The sequence below is a fragment of the Merops nubicus genome, unplaced genomic scaffold, assembly GCF_000691845.1.
Source record: "Merops nubicus isolate BGI_N331 unplaced genomic scaffold, ASM69184v1 scaffold4093, whole genome shotgun sequence".
Lineage (NCBI taxonomy): Eukaryota > Metazoa > Chordata > Aves > Coraciiformes > Meropidae > Merops > Merops nubicus.
This window is the reverse complement of record NW_008599399.1, coordinates 34,426-53,976: the sequence shown is the minus strand read 5'-3', so window position 1 is coordinate 53,976 and position 19,551 is coordinate 34,426. Positions and strand designations below refer to the sequence as shown.

General features: G+C 35.8%; 1 protein-coding gene across 2 annotated transcripts in view; it reads right to left on the bottom strand.

Moving 5' to 3' along the window:
* Positions 1-2,924: 2,924 nt before the first annotated feature.
* Positions 2,925-19,551, bottom strand: part of PDE6C (phosphodiesterase 6C, cGMP-specific, cone, alpha prime) — a 30,725-nt gene continuing 14,098 nt past the window's right edge. Inside the window, exons 8-22 of one of the 2 annotated variants that reach the window (XM_008937353.1) lie at positions 19,118-19,165; positions 18,767-18,916; positions 17,947-18,090; positions 17,795-17,863; positions 14,570-14,716; positions 14,096-14,203; positions 13,879-13,988; positions 11,760-11,847; positions 10,036-10,136; positions 8,804-8,911; positions 8,478-8,541; positions 7,233-7,307; positions 7,004-7,087; positions 5,876-6,029; positions 2,925-3,019 (exon numbers count right to left, since the gene is read on the bottom strand). In XM_008937353.1, coding sequence (XP_008935601.1) covers positions 2,925-3,019; positions 5,876-6,029; positions 7,004-7,087; positions 7,233-7,307; positions 8,478-8,541; positions 8,804-8,911; positions 10,036-10,136; positions 11,760-11,847; positions 13,879-13,988; positions 14,096-14,203; positions 14,570-14,716; positions 17,795-17,863; positions 17,947-18,090; positions 18,767-18,916; positions 19,118-19,165 — 1,545 coding nt within the window. The remainder of the gene's footprint in view (positions 3,020-5,875; positions 6,030-7,003; positions 7,088-7,232; positions 7,308-8,477; positions 8,542-8,803; positions 8,912-10,035; positions 10,137-11,759; positions 11,848-13,878; positions 13,989-14,095; positions 14,204-14,569; positions 14,717-17,794; positions 17,864-17,946; positions 18,091-18,766; positions 18,917-19,117; positions 19,166-19,551) is intronic. The other variant, XM_008937355.1, reaches the window with a different exon arrangement.

Genomic DNA, 19,551 nt, shown 5'->3' with positions numbered 1-19,551 from the left:
AATCCAGTCGCAATTACAGACCAGAGACCTCTTTCTGCCAGAGTCCCTTTTCTACAGTCACATGTGTGGACTGTCTCAGTAGATTACCTTTGCAGAACGCTTCAGGTCTAAAAGCTTTCTTTTTCTTGTGGTAGGCTGTATACTCATGAAATAAGAGAAATACTTTTATTTCAGTTCAGTGCAAAAGATATATGGCACTCAGACAAAAGTAGGAGGGATATAAACAAGTAATATAGTTTATTGACTCCACATTAAGGAAGTTGGCTGCTTTTTATTCTATCAACTTCAGTTAGTGTCAGATTTTGGTAAATGGGCATTTTAGAAGATTCTGTTATTAGTTTAAAGCCGTACATTTGAACATATTAATATTTCTAATTTATTAAACAGGAGTTAATAGTCATAGCTTACTCTAAGTCTTAGTTAATAGAAGTTTAGTTCATTGTGACTTTGTTTCAAATTTTAGTTATAATATGGTGTGACCGATAATTCCACTTATAAAAAGCTGTCAGTTGGTGAAATTTTTGAGGTAAAAAGTAAAGTGTGTGGCTTTCTACTGGAGATGTACATGTGACTTGTATGTTATCTGTGGTCTCTGATCTCCTTAAGGTTGGTTGAATGTTAATCCTTCTTTAAAGTGTAATCCTAAATATACAAGTAAAGAATGTATACTGGTTGAGAAACTTACTGGATTCGTCTTCCTCCTCACATTGCAACACAACTTTAAATGTTCTTTATTTATGTTTCCAAAGAAACAATCTGCACATCAATAGTTAACAGTGGCTGTTCTCTTTCGTCAGATGAAAATTACTTCAGATACAAAGGACAAACTTTTTAAAGTCAAATGTTCATGTTAATCTGAGGAAAGTTAATGTTGTATAAAATATATTTTTGATAAATACTTCCCACTGTAGATATTTATAGAAAGTATTTATAGTAAGTATTTGATGTGGGAAATGTAACAGCAGAGATGGTTGCTATGTATTTATGAACATTTCACATGCACTCATGAATAAATTGAGAACTCTATTTACAAGTATTACTTAACATAATTACATTGTGAACAGTTTTTACTTACATAATAGATGACAGTACAAGGACATATTTAGGATGTACTTGAGGAAAAAATAAACATTGCCTTGCATGAAGGCTTCTTTAGGTAAGAAGGTGGATTTAAAGGTTAATTCTCTGTCATCTTGCAGTCTTGGTTGAGAGTCAAATCCAATCTGCAGCAATCTGCTTACACGTATGCAACTTGCCCAAAGGGGCATTTTGCCAAATATGTTGCTATAATTGTTGTTTCAATTATTGTATATTACATGTTCTGGATAACTAACTCCTCTTTGCGTCTTCAAAATACAGTTATGAAATGGTACACTATACATTTTAGATACATCATTTAATACAGGCTGAATAAAATTACATGGTTAAAAAACCTTGAAATAGCTTTACTTAGTACCTGCATTTAATACAGAAAATAATACATTATGTCCAGTTTTATATCATAATTAAGTCTGCATAAAATATTTGGCCCATTTATAAATAAGGATGTAGTAAGTGGAATTTTTTTTTTTGTGGATTTCTTTAGTCTTGGGTGATAATTGTACACAGTATCTATGTTTGTAGAGCATTTCTTAGAAAGTTATACAATATGGCAAATCATTCAGTCATTCTCCCTTCTCCAAGGATGCTGAGGAAAAAAGTGTGAATCTGCTTTCTTTAGAGGGGAAGGAAAAGTGGTAGGTTTGAGTCTGCATGTCAAACTTGTTGCAGGAGTTGCATTTAACATCCAGCTTCTTCTAGATTTGGAGCTGGCTGCAGTGAATACTCAGGTCTGTGCATAACACAGATCTGCAGGAAGAGCCAGCTTCATGAGACCTGAGTAGAAGGTATGGAGTGGACTCTTCATTCTTCAAGAATGGAAGGTTTTGGTAGGGAGATCATTGTTCACAAAGAGCTGATTTGTTTGCAGTCTGTCTTCTTGGTAGTAGGAAGGGAGGTAATGTGAATTCTAATAAGCTCTACTTCTTTTGTCCTCTTCCTCACAAGATTAAACTGGTGGCACTTTATTGTTTTTCCAATACTTTAATTTACTGCATTGTAGAGAAAAAGTGCATTTGGGGTACATGAGCCTTTTAAAATGCCTTTGAATGCAGATTCTGCTGTAGATAGACTGGTATAGGTATCTTGGTAAACTCTTAATTGTAGGACAAGTATTATGTTTGTGGACTGATTTTTCAGATTTTTCCAATAAAAGGTGGTCAGTTTAGGAACTGTGAGCAGAGCCATTTGCACACGGGCACAGTGGCTTCTTTGAGCTATCGCTATGATTTAGAAATTTATCATTGGTAGTTTTGAAAAAATACTGTGCCCCGTGGACCTGGTTTTTAAAGATACGAGCTAGGGAACTGTGTTGAGGATTCCTAAAGTGAAGGAGATGTGTACTCTAGAACTTCATACAGTATTGAAGGTGAAGGAAAAGAGCAATTCCAGATTAAGGAAATACACATAATATAAAAATCTAAATATACATGTTACAAAAATTGCAATGTTTTTGTTTGAATTGTACACATTAGCTTTCAATCTGTAATTTCATATAAGATCTGTCAACCTTTTTTTTTTCTGGACAGTATGTAGAAGTTACATATTTTCATAAAAATACTGTATATAAATTGTGACATGAAAAAAAATACCTGGAGCTCACAGTTAAACTCATTTTGCACCAGTTTTCCAGTTTTCAATTTTTGTTTTGCAACTGTTTGTTCACTCCATTAAAGATTATTTCCAACAAACAGCAAGTGTTCAAAAGGATTGTTAAAGAGATGGAGCTATACTATTCTATGTGAAGCAGAAATCCACTGAGGCTCATAGAAGTTCTTTCTAGATGTTTTTTTTTCTGTAGCAGAAACAGTTTCTGAGACAAAGAGTTACAAAATTATACATGTTTTGGATTTTCCATCCTCTCCACCTCCACCACCGCCGCCGCCACCGCCGCCACTGCTTGCAGCTGCTGCAGCTTCAGCTAAAAAACAGAGAAGGAAAGGAAAGTGAGTATTTTCTGTTCATTTTAGCTGCTCTAATTTCTTGTTAAAAAGGTATTGCTTTTTTGATACGCATATTATGTGTGTTTGCCCTTCTGAAAATTGAACATGCTTTCACTACGTGTCTGGGAAAATGGAATAAGAAACAATAACCTGTGCTATATATACACGTGTATATAGCGTAACAGTTGGTACCGACTTTTCTCAAAGGACCAAACACACACTGAACCACTCTTGCTGGAAAGTTTCAGTAACTAAATATATATATAGCTCTGTCCCACACATACAAAACTGAGGTATGCAAGCCATGCAAAATAAATAAACTCTTCGATCAATATAAGCCGCTAATCTATTTTTGAAGCAGATGATACAAAAACTTTAATTTGACCTAATTGTATAAGCCCTTATCCAACCCTGCATGAATCCCTTTGTAATTACCAATCAAGAGAGACACTTCTAATGTTTGTTGTCTATAGCTACTGATTCTGTTACTGTCTCTCTCAAATGATTCCACAGATGTTAATTTGCCATAGTTAAGATTCTTTCTTAAATAAATAGCGTTTCCAGGTTCATTTAAGGTAAGATACCAATATTAGAATTAAAACTTACATTTGAAAGCTGTGGATCACCATGTTACTAGGTCATTTTCGACCCTTTCCACCCTTTCCACCTGCATTGAAACATGTCACATAATCAGTGTCCTACCCTCTGTAATTTGTGGATATAATCAACACTATGTTACTAACTATGTATTTTATTCTATTAGTTTAATAGTATGTATTCTGGTTTAGTTTCTGTTCTGAACTTTCCACTGTAGTGGTTCAGCAAATATGTTTATTTTGTTTTCCATCTAAGAAGAGCCAGGTCAGGGTGATCTAGAGAAATGACCACAGTTCAGCGTGTATCAAATTACTGTTTGTAAGAACTGACTTAACAAACCCATATATATATATATATGTATATATACACATATATACACATGGCCTTGTTTTGACAGTGTCAGGTCTGTTCTTCACAAATGTGCATGGCCACATTCCATTGCAAATGTTAAAAGATGCAAAATAATTCACTTACATTTTGTGATACCAGTTATGATACGCAAAGGTCACATCCTTAGCTCCTGCAAATCATTCAGTCCATGCTTGCCTGTGTAAGGTTCCATGTGGGAAAAAACTTCTTTCCTTAAGTCAGTGACTAAGTGATTCCAAAATACTAGTGATGTAAGATGGTCCTAACTTGAAGTGTGAGTAGAAATACCTGAGCCTTCCTAAATGTATGATTTAATTTTTATTTAAGAACTGTATGCTTAAGAGCATAGGATCAGACTTCAGTAACTATACACTTTACCAAGAAAGCAAATGTATAAGGAGGTTTGTGTGTAGGTCCTGGGTGGTTTAGTTTTGTTTTGCTGGCATTACTGTGAAGTTCAGATGCTCACATTCCCGTGTCAGGAGAGAGCACTTTGTTTGTACTCACAACCAGCTAGTTCTCAGCAATAAATTAATCTTAAATAAGATTATATGATTGAAAAAAAAGTGTCTTTAAAAATAAATTTTTGAGACAATGGGGTGGGCATAATTTCTGTGAAAGTGTAAGTGGTATCACAATGTGAGCAGGACAAAATACTGTTGTAATTTTATTACAGTAATAAAATTTATCTCATTTTATGAGTCGTTTTATGAAACCTCTCTTTTAAAAAATCTGTTTGATTAAGTCATGTAACTTACTGTACTCTTTAAGCCAACATATTTTTGCAACAACATATTTTATTCTAATTTTAGCTTAGTATAATTTATTTTAGGAGTTGATAACTGACTAGTTCCACTTCACACTCTTGACAGTTACGTGATGGGGGGCCTTGAGTAGCCTCTCCTTTGTGTGAAATGTGAAGAGTACTCACCTATTTCCAACAGATACTGATGAACAAATAAATTATTCAGCACTGTTTTATGTTTTAAAGTTGTGAAATACACATTTAGAGTAACTTTTCTTCTTCAAACTAGCTGACAATAAATTATTCTGTAGTAATCACACACATTTTTGTTTAATTTCTGAGCCTTTTCAGTCATCTAAGCCAACTGGCAGAGCTGTTGACCTGCTGTTCAACATGCAATACAGAATAAAAATAACTGACTCGTATCACTCTTACACTTGAGTGACAGGTTCTGTTTCTATAAAATCATGTTTTCTTCTAGCTTTTCATACACAGAACCATACTTTCAATTTGAGGACTTGAGCTGTCTTAGGAAGTAATGTTAAATTTGTCGTATGACAGAGTATATTTCAGTCAAGAAACTGATGGTAGGGAAGTAGAGACAAAAGCTGTGTGTTAAACTTGGAAGAGAAGTGAGGATTTGTGCTACTATTTTATGTTCCAGATGCACACTATCCATTCCCTTCTCTCTTCCTTGTGCTTTTCATTTGCAACTTAAACAAAGCACCTGAATACATTTGGGGCTGATACCACACAGAATTTTGATACATCTCTAGTATTTCAAGTGATTGCAGCATTCGCAGATAAATAAGTGTTTAATTATATTCCATTCTAAATCTTAAGACAAAAGGAATTTTATATTCCCTTCACTTTAGTGATTATCATATTTTCTATAACTCTGCAGTTTAGAAAATGAGGTCATTGTACTGGATTTGTGTAATCTTTAAAGGCTACTCCTCTTCCAAGTAAAGATAAAGCTAATTTGCCTAATTAATAGCTCATGTACCATTAGTATAAAGTTTAATAGAATATTGCACAAGTGCACTGCATGTGTGAATTTGAGAGAGAATATGTTGACTGCCTTACAAATATTTACAAACGAAAATCTTAGAAGTTAACTAACCTTTTTTGGCAGCTTCCTCTTCCTCCTTTTTCTTTTGTTCCTCAATAGCTTTCATCTTCTCATCGTATTCATCAGCTCGTGTTTTCCATTCAACCCTGTTGTTTTGAAGACCATCAAACATAGGTGTAATTTCCTTGTGAAACCTTGAGAATTCCTATACAAATAATTTAAAGCAGTAAATTAGAAATTTGTAAACACTGATGATTTGTAAAGTATGAATTTGTGAAAATACTGATTCTTTGCAGAGAAAACATGAGCTTTTGTTTTTCTGTTAAATGTAATTCAGTATGGATGCTAGATTAATTAAATGTGTTTGATTTGACTTTTTTTTCAAGCACTTGTCCATCTTTGGTAGAGGGCTTTCCGTAGAAAAGAAAAAAAATTAAAAGAAACATTGTGGGTAGCTGCTGGTACACATTTGAAAGCACGTTCTTGGCCATGCATTGGTGGCATATTGTTGAAAATAGGGCATTATTATCCCAACACACTGTCATGCATGCAGTCCGAATTATATACTTCACATTTTAGTATCTTCCCTAATCACTCATGTAATACAATTGTAACTCTTATACATGATATTTTTTCACATGTTTATCAGTATTAGGATATAATTAAAAAGTCTAATATCCTGTAGTATGTTCTAAGCAGATGAGGATATATCTGAAGACATTAAAATACTACGCATCATTTTTCTGCATGACAGTTTGGGATAATATTAAAAGCTAGACAGGGATTAATAATGTTGGCATTTCAGTGCCTTACAGAAGGTATATAATACCTGTATTTCCAGAGTAATGCAAGTCTCCTGTTACAGAACCACGTTTTGCCGTACCTTTAATTGCTTTCTGTAACCATCCACATGTTGCATACTTATATGAAGTGGAACTGTGAAGATTCAGAGTGGGCTTTCTAATTCTGTCTTTCAAGGTAGCAATAAACCCTCGGTGTGCTCAAGTTCACTGGGATTTCACTTTTTATTAATTCGCTTCACAGCTCTTGAATTTGCTTGAAAGATTTAAAAATTACCAAGAGTCCTGCTGCTGTCTAGAACTTTTTAACTGCAACAAGTTTGTCACTAATTGTGCCATCAAAACTTCTGCAACTGAGAAACAAAAGAATAATTTTTACCTTGTACACAAATGTACACACAAAATCTATGAAACCAACTTGGAGCTTTGGTAGTTCATCTCCTTTGTTTCTGTCCATCATAGGCTAGAACAGAATAGCAAAAATTTAGATTATGTCGATATTATGCTTTTGGGTATAATGATCTAAGAAACATCATGGATCTTTTAACTGCTGTTAAAACACTGAATAGATAATATTGCTTAATGCAGTTAAATTATTTAATACTTACAATTGGTTGTTGCTGTAGCACAGTTCGTTCCAGGTCACCTTGCTCCCAGAATTCATTTGCAACCATAAGGGCAACCTGAATGACCACAGTTTAGTGGAAGTGTCATCAGAGAGTAGTAAATTTAAATAAATAAATAAGAGAACAAAGCTTTCCAGAAAATATTAACATTTTGACTAACCAAGAACTGGCATATTATTGTTTACTATTTGACTGTTATTACTAACTTCCCTTCCACAAAGAGAGGACTTAGTCTTGCTAGCTGCATTATGTCTGAGTAGTTTAAAAACTTCTCCAGAAATAGGCAAGGGTTTTTTTGGTCAAACACAATAGAATTCCATTCTTGAATCCTTGTAGAAATAGTCAAGTGCTTCTTTTAAAAATTACAGACACTTTCCGGTGTACCTGGGGCTTTTTCTAGGAAATTTTCTCTACCAGTATTCTGGTGCATGCTGAGTAAATGACAGATTATTGTCCCCAGGAACAAGACGGTTTAGCATCCTCTAGTAACTGTAATGTGTATTGTTACTTAGAAGGCTCCCCAAACATCTTGCAGCTGTTATTTTGTTTATGCATTGTTAAAACCTGTTGCTGTAAGGCTAAGTGATAAGCTTCAGCATGATGGTCAATAAGTACTGGAGTACTTGAAATACTTATGTACAAAACAGTGTCACAAGGTATTACAGAATTTATTTTTAGTGTGTTTAAGCTACTTTGCAATGGCACAAAGATCTACAGAACAGACACAACTGAAATTAATCATAGAATCATAGGTTGGAAAGGACCTTCAAGATCATCAAGTCCAACCATTGAGCCATCAGGGCTCTAAAGTCCTCTGCTAAAACAGATCAGAATCTGTCAGGGTTGGAAGGGACCACAAGGATCACCCAGTTCAATATACTGTTGTTAAATCCATAACTTAAAAATAGCTGAAAAAGAGCAGCATTTGGATAGCAAAACAATAACTGCATGATATTTAGGGGTAGCTAAAACAGCCTACAGAATCAAGGATGCCAGTTTCAGCTGAAGGACAAGTAGAGTAGGTTGGAACAACTGTACAGTGGTTCGAGAGAGGCATCATGGAACCCTTATGCTCATAGTGACAGAGGCTGTTTTCTGGAAACACAGCTGGATGAAGGTACTTATCTATCAAATGATAATAAGTAATTTTTTTTTAAAATGATGATGCACCAAATAGGCAGTAAAAGTGATAGCAAATGCAGCATTGTCTATTTGAAAAGTACCTACCTTACTTTGCACTTCCCAAGGCTTGGTTATGGCAGACAGATCACATCCAGTCATCATCATAGCCCTTTGAAAATACAAAACAGGAGAGTAGTTAGGATGATGATAGAGAAAATAAAAAAGGTCTAAATTTTCTAAGGAATTTAGATACCTAACATGGAGGTGGATGCACATTTTGAGAAGATTGCAGACATCTATTCCCAATTTAAAATCCTGATTGTGCTCATCTGACAATAAGACTTTTAATTCATACATTTACGTGCTCAAATTATTTTAAAATCTGATCTCAGATAAGTAATTAAATAAAGAATAATGTATTAACCACCTACATGATGACTTCTTTTTTGGTTGGGTCAATAGATATATATTTAATTGCCTCCTCTTCTGTTTCCATTTTTTCAATTGCATCCACAATCTTTTGAAACATTGTTCTTTTCCTGTTAAAACATACCAATAAACCATATGTTAGTGAACCAAAGTTCCTGCATTAAAATTTAAAGAGAAAACCATATTTCTAATACTTATGCTTTTCCAAAGAAGCATCCACAGCATAATAGTATCAAAGTGACACCTCCTTCCCGTTGAACGCAAACTTTTTTGGGTAACTTATCTCATATAGATTTTGCTATATACCACTGACATGTAAAGTATTATGTCAGATTTCTTGGCAAAGAAGCAAATAACCTATATCCTATCTTTTCGTATTAAACTATTTGGCTATTTGGTGTGACATTCTTATTTCTTTAAGTTTGTTGTTTTGGGTTTTTTTTTCCTGTTTTTGTTTGGTTTTTTTGTTGTTTTTTTTTTTAACCCCTTGTAACATAATGAATTGGGAAAAGTGAAGCAAATACTAATAAAGCTCTTCCACTCACCTCAAAAATCCAAAGAAGCACTAAGACATCACTGAGAAGAACTTTCAATAACATAAGTGTGTCTTGCTATTGCTTATTAAGTCTTCTGATTAGCATTTAGAATGAATGAAATAATGGAATTACTGTTCACTAAAATTTAGTAACTGACATTGGACAACTTTCTGAATTGTTTCCTGACTTTAAATTGTCCCAGTCTTAAGATATCTGGACCAAAACAAAAGGCTCCATATATCTTTAAGGAAAATACCCATTATAAAAGCACAAGAAGTCAGTAATGTAGGAATGGGATGGGTTTGATATTTGGAATCTTTGGCATATTTAGCTCTAGGATCAGTTGATGTCTGCAGTTTTATTCTTAAACCAGCGTCTTAATTTCCATATCATAATCATACTCCTGTTTAGCATGAGTAACTGTAGTATGGTATGCTAGATATCAGACATGCACACAAACATGATTAGGCTACAGAAGCTGTACTTCTTAAATACAGTGTTTGCTGTAACTAAAAGCATATCTGAATGAACTACTAAAAGTTTCTATATATTTATGTGGATTTTTACAATAATTAGACTTAGTAACAATTTTAAATATAACTCTGTACTCTGCATATAAACAAGTAAAACCTACAATTATAAGTGAAATGGAATTGACATTTTTTTCAGTAGGAAGTTGTACAGAATTTAGTACTTACTTGAAATACAAAGCCAAATCAGTTGCTATTATTGCAACTTCAAATAAGTGTAGAACGGTTTCAAACTGGCGCTTATTTAGGTTTTGGAAGATGTTTAAACTCTGCAAGATAGAAAGTTTACTAATTCAATTCCTTTTATAACACTGTCTTTGCTTTGTACTCTACAGGGTGTCTTACAGAATTGTATAATAAAATTTGGCAACTACAGTCTCTAAATTAAAATAATGCTACAAATGAAAAATCATTGGATTGGTAAAGATATCTCTTATTGATAAATAAGTCTGTGAACAGCAGGTGGATCTAAGATGCTGATCCCAGAGGCTGCACAAATAACTAAATCCTCAGTGACTCAAACAGTTGCGAGTCCTGCTGTTGCCATATATAGATTAAAACCAAAGAAAACCACCTGTAGTCCACTTAATTAGTAATAACATGGCAGTAGTTAATTTCTTTATAGTCCACATTTCATAAACCTCATTTTCCTAGGCTTTTTAAAGCTTCACAGTAGAGATCTTTTCCTCCTGTTAACCTGGGTCAAGACAATTGTCTGCAGTACTATTGGGGACCTGCCTTAGTGCAATGTCCTTTTCATCAGGCAAAGGGAATAAGAGCATCACACTCAGCATTTTTCTAAGTGTCCTGTTCTGCTTTCCTTCTTTAACTAAGGAGACAATACTGGCAAGAGCATGAGGCACAGTGGTGCTGCTGTTGACAGACTCCAGAGGTCCTGACAACTGCTCCAGCAAAGAGCCCTCAGTATCTCTTATATGGAAAAGTACATCATCATCAACAAAGGTAAAGGTATTCTTTTTTTTAAATCATAAATCTTCTGGAGTTTTTATGATGATGGTGCTACTGGTTAGTGTAAGGATTTATTCTGTGGGCTTGTGAGGTCAGGAAATAGCACCACCACAGGGATTAGAAACTGAAAAACGAGGGTAGGTGCCTGCCATGCTGCTGCAAACAAGTGTGATCAAAGGGGTGTGTTCAAGCCTTGCCCATTAAATCTCTTTATTTCCATGCAAAGTACATAGTAAAAGTTGTAAATAGTCTCTTCCCTCATAGCCAGGACAGAGGCAAGCAGCACTGAGGGAAGGATGGCTGACCCCACGGGAGGAGCAGGGCTCTGCCTGGGTGGGCTGCGCTGCCACCATTTTGTTAAGCCTGAGGCTGCACTGGGGAACCTCGCTTCCATGGCTGCTGGGGAAGGGCAGCTGAGGGCATTAGATTCCCTAATTCGGGGAATGGCAGAGCCTCAAAATCCCACCTTCTCTGTTTTAGCATGGTAAGGTGGGGGGGTTCTGGCCTGGGGTCGAGGGCCATCCATAAGCAGCTCCATCCCTTTGTTCCTCAGCTGCCAGAGACAGCTGCTGGACTCAGGCCTCACAAACCAGTGGCAGCAGTTTAATTACATTCTGTATGTGTGTATTTTATTTCCTGCTTTGGCCGCAACGTCAGCTGTTTTGTGAAAGTGGAAAAAACCCGAGTAGTCTGAGTGAGGCCCAGAGGGAAAGTTTTTCTATTTTAAGTATTTCTGGCAGAATGGCTCATGTTTCTCTAAAAGTGGAAAACACATAAGAATTTGGCTTAAACTTCCAAATTTTAGCGTAATTTCTTAATCTGGACCTAGAGGAATGAATGAGACATGGTGAGATGTGGAACATCATAACTTAGTTGGATGTTTTGTGTCGATCACTGTGAGTAGCAGGTTTATGCAGACATACCTCATCTTGCAGTAGGGTTTTACTGTACTCTAGGTGATGTCTTTCTAGAATGGAAGAGCCATGAAGTTTTGCCAGTGGAGCAGCTGACCTGTTGAAAAAGAAGCAATTCTTTATAGTATTTTGAAGACAATATTTTTGATTCAGGACTCAAATTTTTAGGATTAAAATGCTTCTGATTTGCATGTCCAGTAGTTTAATCTGTATATCTTAACCATTGGTATGATGCAGAGATAAAAAAAGAAAACAAACCAAACTTGCTTGCTTTTACTCTTGTGACTGAGTACTGATGGAAATTGGAGAGCCTGGATGTTCAGGGCTCAGTGAAGTAAAGGCATGGTTAGATGCCTTAAAACACAAAAACTATGATTTTAAAACGTCTGTTTTGTCTTGCACATTCAATGTTGCTGTTACTTTAATCTATGCACTTTCTGTATACCTTAGAAGTAGCCCATATCCATCTTTTAGTATTTATTCTGTGGCACAGCTTCTGAAAGCTTGTCTATCTGTAATGATTGTGGGCCACGTCCTCTATGATTCTAACGTACTGTAACCATACTGTCTAAAGTAGCTGTATAAGGGAGTGTAATTCCTGTAATGGCCTTGGGCCTGTTCCTTCCCCAAAACCACTGTTTTATGGACTGCACAAGTCCCGACAGCTCAAGTGTGTTCTGTCTTATCACAGAGCTCAAAGCATTCCTCTGATATTTGGCTAAGCTTCAAGCAGAGGAAATTCTGTGTCAGACTATGGTGGGGGGAGGAAGGGAGAAGTGGCCTATCTACATAGGCTCCAGGTGGTTCTGCATGTTTGGAAGTGTATTTTCCTTCTTTCTTCCCTCAGCTAATAACTCTGTTCCTCAGATAACCCTAGGCGGATTTTGGTAGCTACATGCTACCTGTATTTTCTGACTTGTGATTAGGACTGTCATAGTAAAGCCTGATAACTTTTATAAATAGCTTTACTGCGTATGACCTCATGAAGAGGGCTTTCAGCTAGGGAAGACCACAGTAGGAAGATTTAAAACCCCCCTTAAACTTGTTTGGATGAGAGGCAGTCTACTGAATAAGAATCAGCATCTGTCATTCTCTCTCCTACGTCACCTGGAGAATCCCTGAGAATAATCAGAAAATCCCCTTGTGTCACTGCTCTAGCATGCAGGCTGAAATGCCTGGGAGGAGTATATCCAGGGTCAGAGAAGAAGGATGAATCATTCTGCAGATACAGTTGGGTGGAAAATGTGCACAAAAAATTGTTAGTGTCTTCTGGTACACGTGACATTGTGAGACACCGGCTAACGCACAGGAACAAGCCCTAACAGATCACATGGAAGACTAAATGGTTGATTGTTCACTCTTGAGGAGAAGAGTGGATCTCACCATGGTATGTAACATTGCAATAAAGAGCTAAGTTTAAAATAAAATGAATTAATATTGTTTTATAACAAAAAAGGGGGAAATCTCAAATCCTTTAGAATATTTTCTCAGAACAAAAAGGAGCATGAATTGCAAAGCTAGACTTAATGATGTGTAACTTACTGCCATGTGAACCCCGTGGCAGAACACAAGCTCTTTAGCTCAGAATCCTCTATAATACGAGATTACACCTCAGGAAAGGACCTACATCATTCAGGAAACTGAGGGGGGGTTGGGTGGTGGGACAACTGAGCTAGTCAAATTAGACAGTAGAAAACTGAAAAAGAATGCATCCTAAATCCTCTCTTCTTCTAAACTGACCCGTTACAGGACCCCTGAATCCCTCTCCAGAAAAGTGTTTAAGCCCCATCTTGGGAAAAAAGCAATCCTGTTCGGGATTTTAAATTACTTTTCTTGTTTCTTTGTGGCCTCATGTGCATGAGGCTCTGCTACAACCCAAGCACTGCTAGAGCTTAGTCTCTCTTTTAAAAACGAATTGTGGCTCCAGGAGATCCTTCTAAAGAGTCTGCTTTTGCATTTTGTCTCTTTCAGCCATAATGACAAATGCTCTGAGGCAGAAATCTTCTGTAGGATAAATGTTTACTCATGACAGATGAACATGCCATATATACCTTATATTTTTGCAAGTTTTGACACTTTTTTCATTTGCCACTAAAAATACTTAATTTCTGTAAGCACTTGTACTTACTTCATTTGATACAAGTTATTGGTCCCTCTGTGATCAATGTCATGGCAGAAAGCAGCAGCAACCATGGCAAAAGCTTCTAGATCAGTATAGTATTTCTTTATTTTGCCTGTCTGTGAAAGAAAACATACAATTCTTAGTGTGTACCTTCCTGAATTTACCAGCTGGAATTGAAAATAAAACTAAATATTAAATGTAAGGTTAATATTAGCACCATTACCATCAGCAGAGTAAACATAGTTTGTCCCACATTGAATCCATGTCGCCAGTTATGGTAAGTGATATCTCGATATCCCTTTCTGACTGTGTACATCCATCTTGTGAGGACCTATTATGAACAAAAGAGATTAAGACTGTGCTGTTAATTTAAACAAAATTATTAAATTCCTATAAAATTACTGGAATATACTATGAAATTGCTGTAACAGTGTGCAAGGGCTATGAAAATAATTGCCATTCATTGAATTAAACATGGAAACACCAAATTGTTCTTATGTAAATGCATGTTGATTTAGTTCCCTAATTTCAGGATTAAAGTTGTTGTGACAAATGTACCAATGTTTAACTGAGAATGGAAAATTGTTATCCATACCACTAGTATTTTAATGTGGCCTGCTGCTACATTTAAGTACCTACAGGCAGCTGTTTTTCTTCTACCTTAAAATAAATACAAACAAGACAAAATAAATCAGACCTCAGCTGGGACTTTGAACTTTTCAACAACATTGATCTCAAAGAACAGTCGTATTCCACAAGTTATCAGGCCATGCTCTGTAACAGGAAAGTCGCTGAAGCGGAATTCATACAGTTCTAAGTCTTTTGGATCAGGTAATTCTTCTTTCTGTTAGAAAGAGTCAAAAACAAAAGGGTTTTTCTGGAAACAGCAAAACTGAAAAACTTTATTTTCTGACTTCATTAGAAATATTGCCTAAGGACAATATGCTTACTATATCTTCAAAGCCCTCAGGTTTCAGTACAAACTAATGTGTGTTTTTAAACACAATTGTGCCACCACTAGCTTGCTTCTCAAAGAGGGTAGGTCAAAATCTTGACTAGGTGGTGTTTCTTCCTACTCAGAATTCCAGCACAATTTGTTGTGACCATGTCAATATTGCCTTAGTTCAGGAATCTCAGGCCTTGGAATTTCTCCTTCTTGGTATAAAATCCTATGATACTCCCACTTCTAGCCTGGTCTCAAGGCTGCACAGTTTGTCTTCTTTGAAACCAAAATTATTCTTGTTAAGCGTTGCTCTTCCCTTTTGGATCTTATGGATAGTGATGAATATAGTGACCAAAACCAATCTGTCTAGAACAAAACATGTTTTGCTTTTACAGTGAATTGAAGTATGATGACAACGTGTTGATTTTTTTTTTTTATTTTTAGTAACAGAAGGATTGCTTGCATGCCTACCTACCCATATAGCCTTGTCTTGTCTTGATGTGACTGTAGGCTAGCAAAGAGTCATGTACATTTTTTATCCTCTGGAGTGCTGGTGGTTTGGTTTTGTTCCACAGCCAACTCTCAAAATTAGTCTGCCTCACCTTGTTTTTTGTGACAGTCTCTCTTTGTCTGTGATAGCCTATATATACTTAGCAGACAAACCTGTAAGATTGATTTGGCACATGGAAAGTGAACTGGAGAACCCTACAAGATCAGATGTAAAAACTCACAAATTTTGTGTTCCTGTTTGTCTGCTTGCAGTAGATTCTTGACTGCTTTGCTCTTGAATGGTCTCAGTATATGCATAAAGTAAGACTTGTTACAATGCTTAAATGTACAAAGCATATAATATTCATAGTTATTATGGCTTACTTTAAATCCCTTAGAGTCATTTATTTTCTTTTACTGTCATTGGTGGTGATCCTGTGTTAGTAATTGCCTTTCTGTAATTTACAAGTCTATTCTGAACAATCCTGACCACTGATGAAAATGAGGGATCATTCCAGAAGTAGTGGGCTGTGTAAGTGCATAAACTTTTCTCCGTGTACTGAAGTTCATTAGAAGCTGTCTGGGTACCAGTCAGGGGTTTTTCTGTCTCTGAAGGGCAGTTGCAGAGCTTGGGCCAGCTCTTCCCTGTACTGAAAAACCTCCATGAAACATACACTAAATTCTAAAATGCAAAGGATAGGGAAGTTAAGAAGCTTGTATTAAATTCAATGTGCCTATTTTGTATATATTATACAGGTTTACACTGAATAACCTAACTGGTAATAGCTGTATTAGTGAACTTTCTGTAACATATTTTATCTGTATATCCCAAAGCCTAGGGAGATTAGTTTTTAAAGAATGTACCCCAATCCAAGCAAGAATTAATTCAGGGAAGTCTGATGCAACACAAAAAATAGATTATATGATCACAATGAATCCCTTCCTCCATAGTAGTCTATAAATTATCTCCATTTTACAGATAAAATATTACTGAATGTATACATATATTTCAACAAATAAGGCTAAACATCCATGCAAAGGTATTTCCTTCTCCCTGGGATTTTCCTTCCTATCTGCTCTGCTCTGAGGTCAAGGACAAGGAAGCGTGGAGCAGCGGTGTTTTAAGACCCATTACTTTGTGAATCATCAGACACAGCAACACCTGCTTTATCCCATTAGCTATCTGGGATTCCACGTCTTATAACAGGATAAAGCATTTGCGTGTAGCCTTGGCAGTGCAGGAGATATTAGACCTTAGGTTTTGTGACTCCACAATGTTGACAAAACTAATTTTAATTGTGTTTTTTTAGATTTAAAAATTCAAATCAGTATTATGTTTTTACATTTGGAGCCTGTACCATAATAATCACTTGTTGCTCTACCAGTAGAGACATTTTATAATGTTTATCTATTAATTTTTGCAGTGCTTCATGCAGCTAGATTAAATTTACTTTAAAAGGTATGTGAAGCTACACATGGTCTGTTGATGTTTTTTTGGTTTCATCACTTCTAAGTTCTGTGAGCATCTGTTTTGTGAGACTCAGTAAAACCTTAACACCATTGCATTCCATCACACACATGTACATAAGTAAAAGTCGTTTAATGAGATCTTTTCCCTATGGCTATGTCTACATTAGCAAATGTGGTGTAATAGGAGGAAATATGTGGAGTGATTGGTCAACAGATTTGTGTGTATTTAACCTTTTTTCTCCAGACTATCTCGCTTTTGATGTGTTAACAGTGGGAGCTCATTCATTGTTTCCTGGAGCACATGTTCAAGTTTTGTTTCAGACAAAGTAAGCCAATACGTATGCTCCAGGACTGCTCCACCAGATAAAAACAAAGTGCACTCAGTGGGCACAAACAGCACTTTTCCTCCAAAAAGGTGCTCCCTTTCTGGATTGAAAAACTACAGCAGCCAGAGGACTGCACAGTCTGGAAAAGAAAGTGACTCTATTGCTTTAGTAGTAGCAGAGTTCTAACTGAAGAGTTCAAATATGTTTCATCCCTGTTAAGTCACTGATCACAGTCTTTGGTCTTCTCTGCCTAAGGAAATGCAGGAAAATTAATCTGAAAGTAGATCAGTTACACTGGACACTCCTATGTGTTCTCTTGAATGAAAGTGACCTTACATCAATGTTCCTTCTTTTATTTTCAAAATCAAATAAATTCAGTTATAAGTATAGCACAATCCACATGGATATTTAAAGAAGTTAAACACTTTAATTGTTAATTCATACAAATGTTTCTATATAACTGACTATCCAAGTCTGTTGACATATATTTGGGATAGAATGTTTCCCTATAGGTAACAGTGGTGTCTGCACATAGAAGAAACAAAGAGATTGAAGATACATTATTAAATCAAATCCAGCTAGTCTGTGGGACTGATAGCTAAAATCAGTTGTATAAATCAGGATTTGTCTATACACAACTTCTTCTATCATCAGATCTAAACAGGCCACCAGAATTTTTAGTTTAATGACTTACCAAAATCCTGATAAGATCCTTTGGATCACATTCTTCTATACTATTTACATTTAATTTCTCCTTGTATTTCTAAAAATGAAAACAAATAAGAAATTCAGATTTTGTGTTGCAAATTTCCTACTTCAATTTCGTGACTGTAGGCAGAAACTTACCAGTATAGATTCAACTTCAGAAGGAGTGGCCTTAGTTTGGTACATAAGCATTTCCTGAGCAATGTCTTTCCTGTTTTCAAGCTTGTTCATTTTGTCATAAGTGTCAGTATTTAAAACCGACCACCCCAGGAACTGTGTGAGAGTCTGGAAGAAAGCCAAGCAAATCAAACATGACCCCATGACAGCAAAACTGGACTGACAGCTTGAACTTAAACTTGTCTTAAATTCCGATTTCTGGTAATGCCCTTTGAAAAGTAATGTGTAAGTCTACTTATAAGAGGCAGTTACCTTCCATCAACCTCACAGCTTTTAATGATGTTGCTTGTCTCAACCTAGTAATTAAGGGCCCATGTCCCCACTCAGCATACAGAACTTTGAGGTTTATGAAGCTCAGGTTAGCTCAGTAGACTCGGACACACTGTGCAGTATCTTGTCACACCCAAGTGCATGTCATCGTGAACGCTCTGGGCATTCCCATGATCACAGGTAGAATATCTATTGGCAGGCAGCACGCTGTACCTAAGCACCAGCTGCTAATTAAGAGATGCTGACGATCAAAAACCTCAAATTATTAAAAATAAAATGATATCTGACTTTTGTTCATTATTGGAATGTAAATTATCACACAAATGCTCAGATTTATAAAGGGGAAATGAGATTTTTCATTCTTGAGAAACTGTATAGTGAAGGAGATAGACCTTTGGTTACATGTTAATATAGCCTATTCGAAAATGTTTAGATATCTTAAAATTACTTTTTATAATAATGTTTTTATTAACATCATATGAATCCTTAAAGCCTCTAATCCTATTAAGCTTACTTCAATGATCTGTTCATCATACTCGTCAAAAGGTTTTCCATCTTTCCTATTGTAAAATGTTGCAACTCCCACAATTTCTTCTTTTTTGTTGACAATAGGCAATGACAGGACATTTTTGATAACCCATCCAGTCTCATCCACTGGTCCTTTCTGTGGTAAAGTCAAAGAACAGGAAATGTGTCTTTTTTTGGAAGTAGTAATACAATTGTTGATATGCTCAAGGTACCACTAGGACACTTACATCACAAACTAAGGAAAAATTATTTATGTAATCAACTGTGTAATTAATTGGTGGAAAGCATTAGCATATTTTTATATAATATCTATAATTATTAACATTACTGGAATTACCTGAAATGTAAAATATTCATCTGCTGGGGCATTCATCATGTTACAAATCTGCAGTGTAAAAAAAAGAAGACATTGTTTGAATGGAAGATAAAGTGCACCAAGACTTGGCTTAATATTATAAAAAGATGTGTTATTTTCTAAGCTAACAATAGTGAGCACCCTAGTTAGCTACAGAAACCAAAAATGTTCCTACTGGATTAGATGTGGTTATTCTGGCAGATGTCACTCTGGAGTGCTTGTAGCAAAATCATTTCTATATGATGTCTCACAGTGCATAAGCATAATGGTTAAGAAAATCACTTGCAGTGATTTCTGTAAACCACAGGGTTTATAGAAAGAAATCACTGAGTACTAAGGACTCTGTCCTTACTGCTATTAAAAATGCCATAGGATTACTAGTAACTGTCATACATCTCTTTTGCTGACTGCTTGTC